Raw genomic sequence first — 18,118 nt, 5'->3', positions numbered from 1 at the left:
TGGTTAACACCGGAAATCTGCTCCTATAATGTAATAGTGAAAGCCCACACGGCTTCCCATCACGGCACAGCCCTCTGTCACATGGCGCGCCGTTGGTTTTCACTGTGGATAGAGTTGGGGGGGAGACGGGATAAAGGAGTCTGCAGGCAGAGGAGGATAACGCGATAGAAGGTTGCAGGATCTTATTTACCGAGTAGGTCTTCTTAACCACTTTTTTAAAATTGATATCATCTTTGTGTCATTTTGTTGCGCCTTGGAGTCAAAACTCCGCCATATTCAGTCCACCACGCCCGGAGCGTCAGCTATCACAGTCGCCGTTACAGTCTGCTCAACTTATTGCACAAGTTAATTTCCCCTTTTACTGGAGAGGAAGAAGGTAACAGCCTCGAGAACAGCTGCTTTACTTCCTTAAATTTGCTAAAGCTTCTGTTTCCAGCTCCGGGAGGGGGGAGGCGTAGTTGCTGGAGCTTGTGGTAAAGAGTTACCGTGGGCTTTAATCATTGTGTGTTGTGACTCGAGGATACACCGAGGAAGGGAAGGGGGGAGTGTTCGCTGTATGAACAAACAGTATGTATGTGTGTTTACCTTGGAAGGTGAAGTTGTAACCAGGAATGATTTTGAGCTCCGTGGGGGCATGCTGCCTCAGCCCGGAGGCCAAAGAGGCTCGGAGGATCAACGATGAGATTGAGAGGCAGCTCCGCCGGGACAAGAGGGAATCCCGACGGGAATATAAACTCCTTTTGCTGGGTAAGAGACGGATCAAACGGTCTCTGTGACACCTCTATCAGAGGTCAGAGGTGGAACAAGTTTTCAGGACTTCCACTTAAGAAGCTGCATCCCGAAAAACGTTAGGTGGCCTCCTCAAGAGGGTCTTTGCATCTCGTCTGTTATATCAAATTAATTATTAAATTTGATACATCAAATGTCTTAACGATTTAAGAAAAAAATCTTGCATAAATATAACAGCCTTATGTTGAATATTTGTATTTACGGTTTTGACATATGAGGCAGCAAGTGCAGCTCTTAAATTCATGCAGAAAGAAAGCTGTGTCACAGAAGACTACTTGAATAAATACAGCCTACTTAGCATCTGTCTGCTCTTTGAATCAGACCCCTCAAAACATAGATGTAAACATGATTCAGTGCACTTGAGTGTGTTATGATGCCTTTGTAGCTGAGAGGAAGCAGATTATAAACAGTGGAGTAAGAGGTGAATCCTGAATGTGGACATTAAAACCTGAAAAATATAAGATATATATATATATATATAAAAATACATTGTAAACAGAAAAATCCCCAAAGTAAAATAAAAAACATGGAGGTGACGTGAATAATTCTATATACCACACAATTTACATGTTCAAAAGGGAGTAGGATGAAGTTTACATGCACGTCATTTACTACTGAACACTGTTCCTGTCATAGGGCGTGTGCATAGTTTGCTGTGTGAGGTGAGTTAAAGTGTAAAGACAATGCAAAATGCAGTTACAGTACGGGCAACCATGCAAAACGTACTCACAGTGGGAGTTTTAACTACTTTTAGCTACTACTGTATCTCAAATGGGGAAAAAAAGGGATTAACTACACAGATTTGTAGGATTGAAATATTGTGTGTACCAAATGAAGTGTATATACTTCATTTGTTGATAAGACATCAACATATGGCCTGACTGTAGTAGTTTAACATGGACCAAAGTCTATGTACATTAGTGGTTTGCGGTGACATTGATCAGTGGTTGCTGTATGCGTCTCATGAGACGTATTTTAAAAAAAGAACTGGTACTACAACAAAACTCATCACAGTTTAATCTTAAGGAGAGCAGCGAAAAAAGAGAAAACAGTTGACTGTTAACAGAGCCAACTGCCTCCAGTTCTTCAGAACTGCCCATCGACAGATCTGTGCAGTGTATCTGATAACAGCATTTTTCTTCTACACAACAGTAAGCAGTCCTCTGGTATACATTGCTGGTTCAGACAGGCATGACATGACACGAAGCTCAAATACTCACTCGTCAGTTTTTTTCCTTTTACGAAATAATAGCCTTGGGTCAACTAGTTTTGTAGCATTTTTGTGGTTAGCCACGAGCATGTTAGACTGTAGCTTCCTGACCCTAGTTTGCATTTATAATCTCTGCATGATTTGGAGACTTTATGAGGTATAAAGATGTGACAAATCTACATGTATTAGTAACATAATTGCTAACAGTTATACCTGGAAGTGTGATGAGTCCTCCCTCATCTATCTCACTTTAGTTGATGGTATACATTTTGTTTCAACTTCCTTTAGAATTGGCCCCATAAAATCCAGTATGGCATGGGCTCCACACACCGCTGTCATTTAATCTGTACAGAAAAGAAATATTAGTTGCAGTCCTCATCTGTATACTACAGGGCACCGGGTGCTTCATTAGTTCCTCCTTGCTCCTTTCTACTTTCAGAGCTGCTTTAATTCGTAGTGTCACAGATTCATTGAGGTGCTGGAAAAACGTAACATTTAACAGCAGAGATTTTGGTCCGTATTGACGTGTCAGCATCGCACAGCTGCTGAAGATTTGTTGGCTGCACGTCCTAAATGCAAATCCTCTGTTTCACCATATCCCAAAGGGCCATGCTGGATTGACATCTGGTGACTGTGACGCGTCATGTTCAGGAAACCAGAGCTTTGTGACACAGTGTTACTGTGCTGGAAGCAAGCATCATGAAAGGATGGACATGGTCAGCAACAATATGGCTTCATGTTGTGTCCATCAAATTCTGACCCTACCATCCGAATGTTGCGGCAGGAATTGAGACTCGTAAAGCTAGAAAACATTTTTCTGATTTTCTGTCTAATTTTGGTAAGTTCGTGGATGTGATATCCTCGGTTGCCGGTTCTTAGCTGACCGGAGCGGTTCTGGGTGTGGTCTTTGTAACAGCTCGAAGCAGTGTGGCCATTTTTCTCTGGCCTCTGACATCATCAATACCTTTTTTTTTCCAGAGGACTGCCGCAGACTGGATATTTTCTCTTGTTTGGGAAAATATCCTCTGTAAACCCTTGAGATGGCAGTGTGGGAAAATCCCAGCAGATCAACAGTTTCTCAAATACTTAGCCCATTTGTCACCAACAACCACGCTACATTCAAAGTCACTTCAATCACCCTTCTTCCCCAGTCGGCTGCTCAGTTTAAACTTCACCATTTTGTCTTGACTATGTTCTAAATGCTGTTCTTGCAACGTGATTGGCGGATCAGATGTTTGCATAAATAAGTAGTTGAACAGGTGTACTTAATAAGGTGCCACATTTAATTTGACTATTTGGCAAAGGATGTGTCATCAGTGATTAAGTTGAAGGTCTAAAGCAGTCAAGCATGGGTAGTCATGTTGAACGTGTCACCAGCCTTTTAGCTTCAGTAGACAGCACTCTGTATTTTAGCCCACGACCAGTTTCAGTCTGAGATTGGAACAGTGCACATCGCTTTAAGTACTCTCTAATAACATTTTAAAAGAAATACTGTTGCTTTCATTTGTGCACAGGGTTGTCTCACCGGTGTCATTTCTGCATTGTCAGCTACACGGGGAAATGCCGCAACTTCTAATAAATCTACCAGCCACCCATGAGATGACAAAACGTAACATTTGATGCAAGTTATGTCCAAGTTTACATAAGAGGACATCAGGATAATATATTATGATCATAACTACATTCGGGGCGACCGTGGTTCAGGGGGTTGGGAAGCTCATCTTGTAACCGGAAGGTTGCCGGGTCGATCCCCAGCTCTGTCTGTTCCTGGTCGTTGTGTCCTTGGGCAAGACACTTCACCTACCGCCTACTGGTGATGGCCAGAGGGGCCGAGTGGCACGATATGGCAGCCTCGCTTCTGTCAGTCTGCACCAAGGGCAGCTGTGGCTACAACTGTAGCTTCCCTCCACCAGTGTGTGAATGAATAGTGGAATTGTAAAGTGCTTTGAGGGTCTCGAAAAGCGCTATATAAATGCAATCCATTATTATTATTATTATTATTATTATTATTATTATTATTAAATAAATAAATGAAGCAATAAAATCAATCGCTCTGTATACCATCTGTTTAGTGATAACCTGACATAGTTTATTCCTCTGAGCTATAAAACCCCATCCAGTGTTGCTAAACAGGAGAGTCTGCATCCGTGCTGCTGGTGAGACCTCAGGCATAGTTGCTCCTTAAGCTAAATGCTAACATCAGCATGTTTTGATGCTCACAGCTATAAAGTTTGCAGTCCATTTGGTGATGTAATGATTATTATGCTGACTGCGTTAACATGCTAACATTTACTACCTTAAACTAAACTCAGAATACTGGGGAATGAACACCTGTTGTTAGGACCTTAAAGAAAACACTGAAAGTGTTGAAATTTTCATCTGGTATCAAAAAGTCAAGAGCTTATCAGTGTGACGCATAGTGATCCAAAAAGGAATTTCAATGTCAACAGACAGAAAGAGTGGGAGTTTTACAGTTAAAACTAGCTGATCGCTTACACACTGCACGAATATATATGTGAACGTTTTACAGAAACAATATAATTGAAATGGATGGATGTGTCAACAGGGTCAGCAGGAAAACGTAAAACAAGTTCTGACGTACCTGTATTAGTTAAATATTTCTGTCATTATTTTTTTGCGACAGATGTTATTTTATATATATATATATGTGTGTGTGTGTGTGTTTTATAGCCTTAAATCAATCAAAAATTTATACCTTGTTATTTTTTATTAAGCCAAAGGTCAGTGCTTAAATTATAATTACAAGTGATGTACTCATTAATGACTGAATATTTTTTTAAATTATTTCCTTTCAGAGTTATTTTATTTTTGTGATTTCTAATTCGTTTTTTTATTTCAATTTATTTTGACTTTTTGTTTTTAATCCAGTTTAGTTTCACTTACTTTCTACTGTTTTAAACGGTTTAGTTTCAGTTTAGTTTTTGTTAGTTTCAGTGTCAGATTTAGGCTTTTTAATTATTATTGTATGGAAGGCATATGTCGGAGGCACGATTTAGGAAAATTTATACTGGTGTTACAATAAAAACACAGAATATTTTGAAAGCAGTTGACTCACAATCCTGTGGAGTCTCAATAAGCATGTCCATCAATGCCTCATCAGCCAAGCTGAAATAACACCTTTTTAACAAACTAACAGATACTATACTTTTTACAAAATCTTATTTTATATAGTTTACATTTTTGCACAAGTCTAGTTTTAATTTTCACTTTTTTTAGGTAACTAAAATGTTTTCTTCAAATCTGCTTTAGTTTTCAGTTTTAGTTAACTATAATCACCTTGATCCTATAATATACTGAAAAAATGAATTCTGTATAATGAATAGTTATAGTTGAGGCACTTTTAGTTTAGTTGGACTTTAATTAAAAGAATTTTCCTTATATATGTTTAAAGAAGTTTTTATTTAAGTAAATAATCTAGATGCTTCTTCTACCACTATAAAAAAACAAGTTCTCAGACTTTAAGTTTTTTCTACCTGCTGTTGTGGTAAATAACATAATTGTGTCTCTTTGTGCTTAAATTGTAAGAAATAAAAAAAGTAAAAGTAAAATTACAGGAAGGGCTCAGGTAGCTTATTGATCGTCCTGTAATTATAAAAAAAATCATTTTGTAAAAACAACCAAGACAAAACAAAACAAAACAAAACAAAACATGTCTGTAATAGGTTTTTTCTGTAATAAATATTTCATATATATATTTTTTTAAAATCTGATTTTCCATGTGTTCTTATTGGATCAAGAATCACTTGAGGGGATGAAAATGACCTTTGGATTTACACAGTATCTGGATGTGATAAGGTATAGAGGGGAGGACAGGTGCATTGTATTGTTGGTATTTTGATGGGAATAAAGAATAAAGCTACATTTATGCCTCCTGTTGGATAGGAACTGGTGAAAGTGGCAAGAGCACGTTCATTAAACAAATGAGGATCATCCATGGCCGTGGATACTCTGATGAAGACAAGAGAGGCTTCAAACAGCTGGTGTACCAGAACATCTTCACAGCCATGCAGGCCATGATCCAGGCCATGAACGCACTGCAGATCCCCTACAAGTATGAGCACAACAAGGTAGGCCTGTTTCCTTTCTTCGCTGCTTTGCTCAGACAAATTGAGAAAGCGGTTTTTATCAGACACAGTCCCACAGAAGCATGCGGAAGGTTTACTGACAGAGCCTGCAGTGTGTATTACTGTGTATTTAGGGTGAAGCACTTCTGGTAATTTGCAACAGTGTTTAGTTTTGCAATCCTGCTGCCAGAGAGTTTTGTCTACTTACGGAGTGAGCTGTCGTTTTGAAGTATACAGAGTGTCACACTGCAAGCATGTAAAAACTGGTAGTCCTGAGCCAAAAACAAGTAAGAGATCAGGAATTCCCCATTATTCATACAGGAATCTGTTCCTGTCTTACAAACACCAGGGGCCCGTTCTTCGTACCTCGCTAAGTAAGTTAGCTGGATTTGATTGTTGACGATTTCGCGTGATCTTGGATCGTTCGGTTCCCCGAAGCTCATCCGGGACTTGCTGCCATAGCAACAGAGCCGTAACCGTAAACCTGCTCGGGAGCAGGTTTACTTTATGTAAACAGGATTAGATCGCGGCCACGCAGGTATGTCCGCTTCATTTATACGAAAGCAACAGCGATATTTTACCACTGTTTCACCATAAATAAATATTATCAATGTAACTAAAGATAATGCAGCACTTGATCCATTTATTGACGTCACACAGATACATACAGGTCATTTCCTAAAAAAGGGAAATGTACTATTAATCATCTTATTACATGTATGTGATTATTACAGATGTAATTCATATTTCAGAGTAGTAATTGGAAATTACTTCGTGTAATCAAGATGGGAGACCACGGCTATAAAAGCGAAGGTGGATTTGGGAAGTCTGTCGCAGTCATATCCTGTCCGTTTACGCGAGCCACCCATTGCGGAAGGTGCAAGATTGATAAGGAGAGTTTTCAGAATTCAGCGTATATTGCGGGATAGACAGGATCCTTTAGCTCAGCGCGACAGTGTGCTCATAGAGAGATATCGATTTTCCCGTGAGGGTATTATTCACTTAACCAACTTGTTGACGAGGGGGTGCAGGACCACCACCTGTCTTTTGTTGCTCTGCCCTTTTCTTGGTTGCTGTTATAAACAAACAGATTATTTCAGGGTCTCTTTTCAAGAGACGAAAAGCAATATAAGTGATAAATATTACCATTCTGTAGAATATTCTTATTTCACTTTTACTTGTTCCCATGTTCTAGTGGGTCCTGTTGTGGCTCTAATGTGTAAGGGGATATAATATAACATAATATAATATAATGTAATGTAATATAATATTGGATAATATAGTGTGATATAATAAATTTACCCTACAGCCTACTGGTGTTGGCCAGAGGGGCCGATGGCGCGATATGGCAGCCTGGCTTCTGTCAGTCTGCCCCAGGGCAGCTGTGGCTACAAGTGTAGCTGCCTCCACCAGTGTGTGAATGTGAGAGTGACTGAATAGTGGCATTGTAAAGCACTTTGGGTGCCTTGAAAAGCGCTATATAAATCCACTCCATTATTATTGTTATTATTGAATTACTTACGAGTTTAATTTGTCAGCAACTTTCTGCCAGCCCTCTCTCCTTGCTTTTGCAGCATTTGCAGTGTTCCCTTGCGTTCTGATTAAACTCTGAAACTCCTGAAATCCCTCACTCAAGAGTTCTTGCTCTGCTGCCGAAAAATACCGAGAGCACTCCTTCGACATTTTCGCCGACCAATCAGAGGGTTGCCGATCAATGTTTCCACTATCGATGCGTAGCCCCTTTTACGACACCCAGTGATCTCACATTACTTCATCCAGCTGTACTAATCGTCAACAGCAGGTGTGTTCGGGGAACCGGATTAGTGAGCTCACGGTTAGCGCGATGGTTTGGTCTTGGATGTGTCATTTGATCTTGGATGTAGTAAGCGACGTACGAAGAACGGGCCCCAGGTGCGTATTAATCACAAAAACGTGCTAGCTCACACACAGAGACTACATTAGGTAAAGCTCCAGGTTAGGATGCAATCCAGGAGAGCCTATGTCAGTGATCATCTGAGTCAGCATGTGAGTTATATTTTTTCTTTCCTGTAGTGTTGGTGGTGTTCTGTAAAAGCTCACAGGATGGCACTGTTTGTATGCAGTTGGTTTGCATAAATCAGCAGTGAAACACAGAGAGACCGTAGGTCAGTGAGGGCAAGACATCCCTCGCTGTGTCTGAAATAAGTGCGTTTATTCATCAAATCAACTACACTGTTCACAAACTATGCTGATCACAAAAAAGTGCATTAGACTCCTGTCTGGAAACCAAATTTATCGCTCATTATTGAATAAACTATTGACTGTCTGTTTGAATAATTTAGCGAGCGGTGATATCAGGCACTCAGTATATCAGTTCACTAAACCTCTTCCCTGAATGGTGAAATCGTAGCTTAGAATCTATAGTAATGCACAGAAGGCCCATCCAAAGATTTGAGTCCTCGTATAACCTCTCTGAAACAAAAAGAAAACAAAGCAAAAACAAAACCAAAAGAACAATTGAACGAGTTGGATTAAATTTATATGCTCACAAAAAAGCCTGCTGGGGTAACTAGCTTTTTGCTTGCTTTCACCAGAAGGAGAACATCTTAACTTAGTGAAGCTTGCTCCTACTGTTTGCTTCACTAAACACACAGGTTAGACTTTTATTCTGAAAGCATTTTCTCATATAAAGTCAAAAGTGATAGTTTTAGTTAACTTTTTATGTAAGAGGTTTACACAAAAAGTCACACCTCCTTGTGATTACTGTGGTCACTAGCACGGTGTAATGCTTGCTTGTGGCTGTTATGGATGACACTGACCTGTCTGCAAACACTTGCTAATTAAACACTGAACTGTAGCGAAACTTGAAAAAGTGAGACACAAACCACAAAGATGTTTTGCTGGCAACCAGTAAGGTGGACACAAGGCAGTTGCCAACCTCTCTCTAGACTCATGTGACTGCCTTAATGATACTTTCATAACTGCGGCTAGCTAGCTCTATACTGGAATATACTGTAAGAAGAATACTCAGTGGTATTTCTATGATTGTGTTTTTGAGTCTTAAATAAGAAATCTGCCTCTGAGTAGCTCTATAAAAAATGAAGTAGACACTGGAAGTGACGTGATTATTTGAGGCGCGGCACATAAAACAGTGGCAGCTGTTGAGTGATGGAGGCGAGTAAGTTACATTGTATTAGTGGTGTGGAATTAAAAGCTGGAACAATCTTTTAGTAAAATGCTAAGATTTTTTGATTTCTATTAGGTGGTCAGTGACTGCAGGGGGAAGAAAATGTAAAATAGAAAAAGAAAAACAGGACCATCAAAGAATGGGAGTATATTTTGAAGCAGGAGCATTTTAGTTAGCATGAAAAAACAAAAACAAAAAATCAAACAAAGTGGAAAATCCCTTCCAAAGACTTCTGCATTATGAAAAATATATGACTCAACAAACAGATATCTGTTCTTCAGTGTTACCTTCATTGGAGCGTTGCAGTGTAATCAGCCGGTTCGATTCATATATTTCATAACACTGGAATTTCATTAATGATGGGTTTTGATTCTCATGTTTACTATTGCTTCAGATTGCTGAACTGCTGCCCTTCTGTGCTTCCTGTTGAAAAAATCTGATATGGGGGCATGCAAATGCTTTAGCCTTCCCACGGCTAGTACTGCCTCTGCAAGCTGCTTTGCAACCCATATCTACCCCAGCTCCTTTCATGTTGTGTCTGATTTCTTCAGTGTCATTTCCGTTTTCACTGATGGCTGCCGTATAACATACTGGTACCGCTTCTCTCCCACAACAATGCCATGCAAACCAATGCACTAAATTCCTGCAGATGGGGTTAACACGCTTGACTGCTAGGTTGAGAATGACGATTTCTAAACAACAGCTGTTGATAACATACTCAAGAAAAACCACCACACAGATACCTTCAAATCAGATTTATTGTTTTATGTTTGGAAGCTCAGAGATTACTTATTGGTTTTTAAAGACCCCCTGTGACAGTAGTTTAAACAGGGCTTAATTTCATCATGTCTGCTGGAGACTATCAAAAAGTTCTCTTTTACAGTGGGGGAAATAAATATTTGATTGCCTGCTGAATTTGAAAGTTTGCTCACATCACCAGGCGTGTACACACCTCAGGGGGGAGTTTGGCCCGCTCCTCTTTGCCGAAACTCTCGAAATCCGTTAGGTTTCTTATTTTTATTCTTGGCTCTTTGATACTGCCCAAAGTGGTAAAATGGAGGGAACTGATTCTCTGGAAAGTTGCGCTTCATACACATAAGGAGTTCAAAAAGGACGATCCGTAGTTGATTGATTGACCGTACGTGGCACACAGCCATTCCTGCTGCGTTGTAGGGGATCAAATACTTATTTCACTCAATGACAAGAAAATCTACTTATAGCTTTTACGTAATGTGGTTTGGTTGATATTCTGCCTCTATTAAAATGAAATTATCATAAAAATATAAACTTTTCATTTCTTTGGAACAATTATTTCCCCCACTGTATCGAAATGATGTGCTTATATGTTGAACAGTTAGTTTCAGTAAATGATTGGTAGTATGAATCAGAATCTTAATTCCATCTTGTTTGGTATTTGTTATCTTGGTAAACCGGATGACATCACTCCTTCCTTCCAGCACTGGGACTGATTCGTCACCTATAATGCTGCGGTGACAGTTGCGCAAGAGATGCTTCCTATAAATAACACAATATTAAAGTAATTATTCTTTCTGAAGTTGTCGCTAATATTAATGTGTTATTGTGATGCTCAGGCCAACGCCACAACTGTCAATAAGGCTGATGTGGAAAAGGTGGTAACATTAACCAACCCATACATTGATGCCTTGAAGAGCTTGTGGAGCGACCCGGGAATTCAGGAATGTTACAATCGGAAGCGGGAATACCAGCTCTCAGACTCAGCCAAATAGTGAGTGTAAACAGAAGAATAACTCCTCACACACTGTCTAATAATTTCCTGTGTTTCATCTGCCAGCCGTTTTTTTAATGCACCAAGGACACAGAGGCTTAGTAGTTTTTCCATTTAAGGTTGTTAAAAAGAAACGCATTTAAATTCTAAATAATTCATTGCAGCTACATGGCTGAAACAGATACAGCCATGACTTAAATAATTCAAAATAAATGTCTTCCTTCTCTCCCTCTCTGTTCTGCTTCTTCATCAGTCTTTCTGTCAGCAGCTTTCATTTTCATTTCTTAACACTGCATTATCCTCCCCCTGTGCTATTAGCTATCTGGATGACTTGGATCGAATCTCTGATACTGGGTATCTGCCAACTCAGCAAGATGTGCTGAGGGTGAGGGTGCCCACAACCGGTATCATAGAGTACCCTTTTGACCTGGAGGGTGTGGTGTTCAGGTGAGTGGTTTTTTTTTCTTTCTTTTGTTGGTGTCCCCCACAAATACTATTAAAAATAATGCAACATTCCTTAAAAGCAGATAACATAATTCGAGGTATTACAGGGATCGATACATTTATATCTTATATATATAAAGATCCAGTAACCTGTTTTAAAATCTTCTACCCTTCTACCTCCCGAGTACAATGTCTATTGTGTGTATACATCATTATGGTGCATTCACTGCTAGCGAATGGCCATCCTGTTTTTTTTTCTTTTTACTTGTAACCTCTCTGGTAACCAGATACCTGCAAAAACAATGACATTGTCCCTGATGACACCTAGTGTTATCAGGTAACATAAGCACATAAGCAACTAGGGCTGTGCAATATGACCAAAATCTCATATCCCGATATAAGAATTCTATCTTCCCGATAACGATATAAATCACAAAAATGTAACATTTTCTGTAAATTCTGTGAATCTCGGGCAGCTCGTCTTGCGGGAAGTGTTTCCAGCTGCGCGTCATGTAGCTGGAGTCGAGTGTTTTAACCGATGCATGAAACGATACATTTTTAGACATAAGTTGTAAAGGCCGCCGTTTTCTTTGTGAGTATTTATTACACAGCGTGCTGCGGGGAAAAGCCTGTTCTAACGTTTGAGTCTAAGGTTTATTTTTTAGCACCTGGCGGCTCTTTTTTAATTCTCATCCGTAAATAATCTACTCTTTCACGTGATTCTGTTTATTTTGAAAAGTCTCAACAGGATCTTGAGCTTTATTGTGAAAGGTTTATGTGGAACATAAACAAGCGGACACGCGATGCTGTTACCGTCGTTGTTGCTAACCACAACGCATAAAAACAGTGTGGTTATATTAAATATAAGAGAAAGAGAGAACTTTAAGAAATTAATATAGCCACTACAGTGACCATCAAAACGATGAAAAAATGTTGCCGTAAACAGTTTATTTTGCGAAACAAACGATAGCGTAAAATGAAACAATAGACGTTTTTATATCGTCATCCGATATATATCGTTATATCGAACAGCCCTATAAGCAACACTTTCACCTGTTCGCCCTTGGACTGCAGTTATCATTGCGTCCCTAAATATAATTTGTTCATCAAGTCTGCCATCCTGGGCGGCTACGTATAGCAAGAGCAGACAGATCACACAGAGCAGTTCTGCATGAAGAGTGTGTTAAATTGATTTCATAGTTATATAGCAAACAAAATGTTTGTTAATTAGAAAACTAAATATCATTTTAACGCTAAAAATAGTGACGTTTAACTGTGTCGATAATTAGTCAAACTTTGTGAGAAGGCCCGACCAACTTTAAAATGATCTCTCAAAGCCACCTACTGTGTGTTAGGTAACTGGACACTGAGATGTTAATTTTCAGGAAGCCCATTAAAATGTAACGCACATTAGAGTTCACATTAGAATTAGAAAGAAACATCCTGTTTGAACTGACCAATTTTAGACTATGTCGCTGTGACAGCTGGCCACTGATTATATTAGCTGCTGTTTGACTGGTTCCCCCAGTTTGACTGGTTTTACCTCTTTAATATAACAGTTCATGTACTTTACATTGCTGTCTCCGGTCCTGTTATCATTTTTAAGAAACATCATTTGTATCATTTATGTTACCTTAATATTTTTCACCGGTTTAAACCTGTGACTGTAGGATGGTGGATGTGGGTGGTCAGCGTTCAGAGAGGAGGAAATGGATCCACTGTTTTGAAAATGTCACTTCCATCATGTTCCTGGTGGCACTTAGTGAGTACGATCAGGTCCTCGCTGAGTCTTCCAATGAGGTAAAAATCAGACTTAAAAATACTAATCTAATATATATATATATATATATATATATATATATATATATATATATATATATATATATATATATATATATATATATATATATACATACACGTTTCTTACATGGGAAAAGACAGTAGCTTGCTTTGGGATAAAAAAACACCCAACTCACTGGATAGGACACAAAGGGACTTTGTTTCCTTTGTTTAAGGCCAAACCTGTTAGGTGGAAATGATGACCTAGATTTCTGCAGAGTCCAGCTCCTCTCTCTCTCTCTCTTTGTCTCTCTGTTTCTCTTTCTCTCACTTTCTGGCCATATTGATTAACCTCATCTCAGCCCTCCTTTGTGGCAGTGCTCATAGTTCAACTGCAGGGGGAGCTCTAAAGTCACTTTAGCCCAACAAAGGGCACCTTTTAGTGAGGCCTGTTCACTTGATGAGATTACAGCCAATTGAATTTGCTCACACAGGCAATCACTGGTGAAGTACTGCTGTTCTTCAGCAGGGATTCACGTCTGTTGTGTTTGCTCCCTTTCATTCTTTATTTATTTATATGTTTGTTTTTTTTCACAGAACCGAATGGAAGAAAGCATGGCCTTGTTCAAGACAATCATAAGCTACAAGTGGTTCGAAGAATCCTCGATCATCTTGTTCCTCAACAAGATAGATTTACTCGAGGAAAAAATCATGTATTCACATTTGGTTGACTACTTCCCTGAGTACGACGGTAAGGGGAACTAGCGCACTCGCTGCAAAGAACATTTGAATAGAACATGATAATATGAGCATCTTGGTCCATTCGTTTTTGCTGATTCACTGTGTCAAATAACAAAGTCTTTCTCTTACAATCACCAACAACACACTCACTCCTTTTTACAGTTCGCTGGCATTAACTACTAAATGCTACTGGTTATACCAGACCAAACACGAGTGTACCAGTTTGTTTTCCGCTGATAAAAATGATATGCTTTGCCTGTGAATTCAGATTTCTATTTCTTCATGGAAATGCATGAATCTAACTTACAATTTTTCACTTTTACACAACTACTAAAATATTCCTGTGCTGTTTTCTTCTTCTAGGTCCTCCACAGGACGTCGACGCGGGAAAAGCATTCATATTAGACATGTTTGTCAGTCTTAACCCAGATGAGAAAAAAATCATCTACTCCCATTTCACGTGCGCCACAGACACAGACAACGTCCGGTTTGTCTTCTGCGTGGTGAAGGACCACATCTTGCAGGGCCACCTGGATGCCTACAACTTGGTCTAAAAGTGTGGCGGTCTTGTTCTTCTTCTTTTTGCTGTAACTCAATCGGCTTTGTACACCTGGCAGCCGGGAGAGCTCCTCTGTGGTTCTGTTTGCTTCACGCTGCTGTTGAACTCTTAAATCCAAAAACAGGAAACGGAGAAGTAACGCGGCTTGTCGTCAAATGGCTCCACTACTTATGTATTTGAAATTTTCTAGTTACACTCTTTAAAGTGGATGTCTTCAGCTATTATGAAGTGTGACGTTGAAAGCGTTGCCTTAGCGAGGAGCCTATTATAGTAAACACTGAATTTTATGGAGTGCTTTGTGTAGCAGTGTAAAATATTTCAGTGTCCTCAAGAGCCTCAGAGGACTTGTAATGTACTGAGTCTCTGCTTCAGGATATCTGTGGAAGTGAATGCAGACTAACTGCAATGCAGCACCTCACATCACTAATCCAAGTTTGTCATGGTTTGTTTTTCAAGCTAAAAAGTGTTCGAAGCATCTGAATGCTTAGGTTGTGTCTTGACTTAAAGGGAACTAGTCGTAATCAACACTAATGACACACTGACCTTATTTACCACTGTTACTTGCACATTGTATATTTTGTAGCGGTGGTTGTGTCGTACTTGCTCCAGTTTTCAAATTTCAATTCACTCGATGCGCCTCACGTTTGTACGGTGTCCCAGAGAGGTCAAACGCTGCAACTTCAGAACTGCGCTGCGACTTAAAAACACCAACAAACCGAAAATTTCTCCAAATGCACACAAAACACATTGGAAATGAAAAAACAAAGCAAAACACAGAAGCCGAATAAAACACAGTCGAAGTTAAATCAGAGCAACAAAACAGGTGTTTTTGGGGGAGGCGTTTATTCGAAGGACCAGCTGCGAAACATTGTAGGCTTAAAAGGAGCACACGACTCATCCACGTTGTGAGGGAGAAAAACATGCAGTGTTTTCATATGATTCATGTAATACTGCAGATAGATGTTTGCTATTAGCCATTTAGCACTAGATTGTTGCCACTTCAGGTGTTTGGTGACATACCTCACCAATAACACTTTTGGGTTTTGTGTGTTTTTCTACTACTGTTGTGTTTTATTCAAGTTCTGTTGTCCTTTGTGTGCTTTTTCAACATTTTTCTATTTGCTGGTATTTCTTTAGTTTGCAGTTCCTTTGACCTCTCAGGGCCACCGTACATTGTCTGCATTGACCCTTTTAAGCCACTTTTTTTGAGCACGGCATACTTTTTGTTTTTTGTTTTCTAATTCTAAACATTTCAAAGTGATAGTCACATTTATTTCTTGTGTCAGTTGTACGCTTGAATAGCACGTTTCTTCAGTTCAAAGACTGTTTGATTGGATTTTTAAGTATATTTCTTGCTTTGCTCAAAAGGCTTTACAACTTCCCCTTTTATTTATCTAAAGGCATAGTGTACATATTGCATGGTTGGGTAATCTCCCACTGTGGTTATTTTTCTGTCTTTTTACTCACATCACGGTCAGTGTTGAAACTGCTAAAGGGAGAACTTTTAAATGTTAAATCATCTCTGACGCTTTAGAGATGGTCTATTCGCAGGCATAAAGAAAAAGCTCATGAGAGTGTATCCGTAGCACTATTGTTCACAGAACCCTCTTCACAGGCTAATGTGTACCATTTTATTTATTGGTATATTTCACTATGACTGTAATATGTGAATGCAGTCTTTTTAAATGCGATTGGATAAATAAACAATCTGTTCATTTTAGGTTTTCAGTCTTTGTCTGTGTTTGCAAATCAGCTCCGGCACACTGATGGTTTGCCATTCAAGTGTTTGTCTTCTTGGCTGCTTGAAGAGCTCATCTGGAGCAGTCTAAGTCCTAAAATCCTCCTCTGTGATACATCCATCTGGCTGGAGCCTACAGCATTAGGTCCATATTTTTAGTCTTGTATGCAGGGATATAGAGTGTGGCAAAGAACCAATATTTTTGGAGGACACTCAAAGTAATGTGGCAGTTGTATGTGACACAAGGATAGATTAAAAGTGAGGTGGCTGCTGGGCACCAAATCCTTAGTGGTCTGTTCTACATGCAGTCAATTCAACCCCACATCGAACATGAATTAAAAACCGTTATCCTACATTTCACCTAAAACATCATCAAGTCAAAATAATGAGCCCAAGGACTGTAGCTAAGGAAAGATTTGAAAGATTTCCCAGTAAAAATCTCCACATTTAAAAATGCGAATGATTCACAGCTGATTTCCACTAATTTTACTTTTTTGTTTACCTGTTTTAACATTAATAATAAATAAGTCACAGCATCATTAGGCCAATCATGGCTGCGTGACCTTAATAAAAGACATACATGTAGAGTTAGGTGTCCATTGTATATTATGCTGAGGTAGAAGTTGACAGTTGTATTTATTTATTTATTTATTAATTATCACCAGGCAAAATTTCAACCACCACTTTAGATTTGAAAGCAAACAGTGAAGATGTGACTGGGGTGCAGACTTCCAGCTATATTTAAGGGGCTTGATATGATCTGTTTAGGAATTAAAGCCATTTTTACACTATTTCCCCATTTTCAGAGGGTTAAAAGGGATTTAGCCAATTGGCTGATAGTATATTTAATAATATAGAGCTTTTCTATACTAGATGAGCATTCAAAGCACTTTATACATGTCATTCATCCATTCATGCAAGTAAGTGCTTTCTATCTAACATTAATATGCCGAAGGATACTTTGGCGTGCAGACAAGAGCAGCCAGGCCTCATCCCAGCAACTGATTACTCCCTGAGCCACAGTCACAATAATATATTTATTCAAATATAATATTATTGTATAATGAGATAACATATACAGCTTCATAATCGTGGAGGCCTGTTCCCTTGCTATTTCATGACAAATTAAACAGATGAAATATCAAGAGCTGATTTCCTTTGTTGGGCGTGCAATATGGGATTCAGAGAGATGTGAAAAGATTTGTTAGGGTGGAAGTAAAAAAAAAACAAAAAACTAACAAAATGGCAAAGTCTATGGCCAAATCCACAATCAACTACATAAAATGAAGGAAAGCACTGGCTCAGCAACACCAAAAAGTTGGAAGATGATGGAACTGAAGCACATAATGACAGCATTATTTCCATAGTTAAGGGGAAAAAAAGATGAGTGGATGACGGAGTGGGTGCAGTTTTCTCTGTGGTGGGGTCGGGTGGGCTGTCCCGGGTTCTGTGGGGCCAGGCGGCGCTGCCGAACTGGGCCCCGGTCCGGATGGGCCCGGGCCCCCTTTCCCTGGCGGGTTGCAGAGTGTGGGGGTGCCTACTGGGGTCGGCGAGGGAGCCGGCCCCAGGGAGGGGTCACTTGCCCCTCCCTTCCTTCCCTCCCCACCTCCAGCTGCCTCCCTCTTCCTGCTCCACCACAATCACCCACACATGCAGGGCCTTGGGGTAAAGGTGTGTGCAGGGGAGGCATCCCCCCCCTCTGTCCCCTTCCGGCTGCCTGTGCCTCAATTTTATCTCACAACTTAGACATTCACATTACTCACACTCTCATAACACATACATATAGGACCTTGGACCTTGCACGCTACACGGAATCCAAAGTACCATCAGGGTGTACACCTCACCCCTGGTGTCGTTGCC

The 18,118-nt window shown here is 39.7% G+C and overlaps 1 protein-coding gene across 2 annotated transcripts; it reads left to right on the top strand.

Annotated features, from left to right (window-relative positions):
- The first annotated feature begins 34 nt into the window (after positions 1–34).
- LOC309711011 (guanine nucleotide-binding protein G(q) subunit alpha-like) lies at positions 35–16,240 on the top strand. Of its 2 annotated transcripts, none has more exons than XM_082540962.1 (8): positions 35–193; positions 594–747; positions 5,903–6,087; positions 10,843–10,997; positions 11,316–11,444; positions 13,112–13,241; positions 13,818–13,971; positions 14,325–16,240. In XM_082540962.1, exons 2-8 carry the CDS (start codon positions 612–614, stop codon positions 14,513–14,515), a joined length of 1,080 nt encoding a protein of 359 aa, XP_082397088.1. In that variant the 5' UTR covers positions 35–193; positions 594–611; the 3' UTR covers positions 14,516–16,240. The 2 variants fall into 2 exon arrangements, with proteins under 2 accessions (XP_082397088.1, XP_082397089.1); XM_082540963.1 differs by lacking the exon at positions 35–193 and adding an exon at positions 208–376.
- Positions 16,241–18,118: the final 1,878 nt, after the last annotated feature.

Source organism: Aulonocara stuartgranti (genome assembly GCF_965226115.1).
Source record: "Aulonocara stuartgranti genome assembly, chromosome: 7".
NCBI classification, from domain to species: domain Eukaryota; kingdom Metazoa; phylum Chordata; class Actinopteri; order Cichliformes; family Cichlidae; genus Aulonocara; species Aulonocara stuartgranti.
Note: the sequence above shows the minus strand (reverse complement) of the source record. Positions and strands in the feature narration are given on the sequence as shown.

Bases quoted from the DNA above. Each gene is read 5' to 3' on its own strand.
- LOC309711011 (XM_082540962.1), top strand. From the start codon at position 612: ATGATTTTGAGCTCCGTGGGGGCATGCTGCCTCAGCCCGGAGGCCAAA. The intron at 10,998-11,315 runs GTGAGTGTAAAC...CTGTGCTATTAG, and splicing joins CTCTCAGACTCAGCCAAATA to CTATCTGGATGACTTGGATC. The intron at 13,242-13,817 runs GTAAAAATCAGA...TTTTTTTCACAG, and splicing joins TCGCTGAGTCTTCCAATGAG to AACCGAATGGAAGAAAGCAT.